This window comes from Octopus bimaculoides, chromosome Z (genome assembly GCF_046866305.1).
Source record: "Octopus bimaculoides isolate indiv1 chromosome Z, ASM4686630v1, whole genome shotgun sequence".
In the NCBI taxonomy this organism is placed as follows: domain Eukaryota; kingdom Metazoa; phylum Mollusca; class Cephalopoda; order Octopoda; family Octopodidae; genus Octopus; species Octopus bimaculoides.
This window is the reverse complement of record NC_142944.1, coordinates 36,455,931-36,458,503: the sequence shown is the minus strand read 5'-3', so window position 1 is coordinate 36,458,503 and position 2,573 is coordinate 36,455,931. Positions and strand designations below refer to the sequence as shown.

General features: G+C 35.3%; 1 protein-coding gene across 1 annotated transcript in view; it reads left to right on the top strand.

Moving 5' to 3' along the window:
- The window catches only part of LOC128249600 (uncharacterized), a 164,694-nt gene extending 162,754 nt beyond the window's left edge, over positions 1-1,940 (top strand). Inside the window, exon 2 of the mRNA XM_052973568.2 lies at positions 234-1,940. Within this exon, the coding sequence (XP_052829528.1) occupies positions 234-1,844 (1,611 nt within the window). The 3' untranslated portion in view covers positions 1,845-1,940. The remainder of the gene's footprint in view (positions 1-233) is intronic.
- Positions 1,941-2,573: the final 633 nt, after the last annotated feature.

Below are 2,573 nucleotides of genomic sequence, written 5' to 3'. Positions count from 1 at the left end.
TTGTTTTGTTCAAAGAAACGTTGGCATTTCTCATACCAGCGGATCCTTTGTGCTTTGGCAAGGATATCTTGCTTTAGCTTTTCTTTTGCCTCAGGTAAATCTTTTTCTGTAATGTTGTATTTGTAGAATATTTTTGTTTTCTTCTTGTTACTTATTATTATTATTATTATTATTATCATTATTATTATTATTATTATCATCATTATTATTGTTAATTTTTCTATATTTTGCAGAGACCCGAATCGGAATTGCGGTTTGACAATAGGGCAGCACAAGGAGAGCCATCAAATAGAATAGCCGAAACTATGATTGAGAACAGTCGGAATTTCCCCTCTTCTGGAAATACTGCATTTCTCGTGCCTTCCATTTCAGCCACTCCAATGCCACCATCATTGACATCATTTTCTCAGTCACAGTCTATGACAGCACCCCTTCTTACAACATCATCTATCGATGGAGCCCTGTCCTATTCAGACAACAAACACCACCCTTACCCTCCGATACCTCTTAGACAAAGAGACTTACCAGCTTCCTTTTGGCAGGAGCCAAACTCACAAACCAGGCAACGCTGTCTTGACCACTTAGCAGCAGCTGCTGCTGGACTATCTCATACCTCTCTCCAATCTCGTTCTTCCACACTTTCAGGATCTTCTCAATTAGCATCAAATTCTTTCCTGTCTTCATCTCCAATGTCTTCCAGTAACTCTCATTTCCTCCCCTTCCTTGCACTCTATCCAGATCTTATGTTGTCCAACACTGCTTTTAATCGTTATGTGCGCCGACCCTCTCAGCTGAATCCAGCAGGAGATCTTGCATCATCAACTCCCTTGAATAGACTCAAGGGTGGAACTTTAAACAGTAGCATTGGTGATGCTGTCCAACAGAATGGAAGATTAAATCCATACAGTGCTCAAAGGACTCAGTCACGTTTCCCAATTACAGAATATCTTTACAATATGTACGGTTCTAAATATCGCTATGCAAACCCTGTTGTTTTACAACAAACTCCACCACTTTCTGAGAAAACCTGGGATGATGTACGTATCAAAATGATTGAAGCTAATAGCAGGAGTAATACTCACCACTCCACTGAAGCCAATGAGAAGTTAAACTCTAATAAAAACTCTAAACATGACGACATAGTAAACAACCCTATTAACAGCCAAATATATTTGAAACGGAGGGCTTCTGATAACCACATCAAGTCATTGGATGACAGCGTTCTGCCATTATTGTCTTTGCAGTCATTGCAAACTTCATCCTCCTCTTCCTCTCCAACTGATAAAAATGCTACTATTAAAACAGCTGGCACTGCTCTCTCTGAGAGAGCTGCTGACTTTAGTTTGCGGCTGTCAGACTGTTATAAATCATCAACCAAACATTCGCCCCATTCTCGCCTTTCTGATGGCATGCTCTTTGATAATTCTGTAAATGACAGTGACCAGCTGAACAATGCTCGATGCGTCTGCTGTGATGTTCTGAAAGATTCCTGTCCAAATCAACCGAAAAGAAACAACAGTAACAGCCTTAGCCAGACCAATAATGGAACATCTGTGAGCACAGCCACAAATGACAATGCTACTCTTGCTACCACTAATAATTCCTCAAATCCTGGTGAACTTGGCTTTCTTCCATATTTCCAGGTTTTCCCCCACCTGTGGCCACCATTTCCTCCCCCTCTACCTCCTTCAGCAAGTCTATCTTTAGCAGCAACAGCTACAGCCAGGGAAAGATATCTTCCAGATAATATATATGCCTACAGTAATCAAGAACGTAGCATCCGTTTAATGAGGCCCAGAAGCACTCTAGGAGCTCGCTACCATCCATTTGGTGATGTTCGTTAAGACAAATTATATTTATAAGATAACAAATCGATATATGTGTGTAGGTGTGTGTTTGTGTGGTTGCCTCTATATATATATATATATATATATATATATATATATATATATATATATATATGTGTACACACACATATGTATGTGTGTATATATATATATTTATATATATATATATATGTGCATATATATGCACGCATATACATTTATATATATATATATAAACACATACATATATATACACACATACATACATAATGTATGTATGTATATATATATATATATATATATATATATATATACACACAAACACACATACACATATATAGTTTATTAAAACTGAATTTTTATCACACGATTTGAGTTTTAACCCACCTTCATCTTCAGGCAAGAAGGCCACAGTCAGTAGTGTGAAACTCAAATTGCAAGTTAAAATTTAAGTTTCAATGAACCACATACTCTAAAACATATATTTAACCCAATTCAATGTTTGTATATGTATGTATGTATGTATATATATATATATATATATATATATATGTATGTATGTATGTCTCTCTCTCTCTATATATATATATATATATGTCTATATATATATATATATATATATATATGTATGTATGTATGTCTATATATATATATATATATATATATATATATACACACACACATATATATATATGTATTTATATATATGTATAAGTGTATGTATGTATATTTATGTGTGTGTGTATG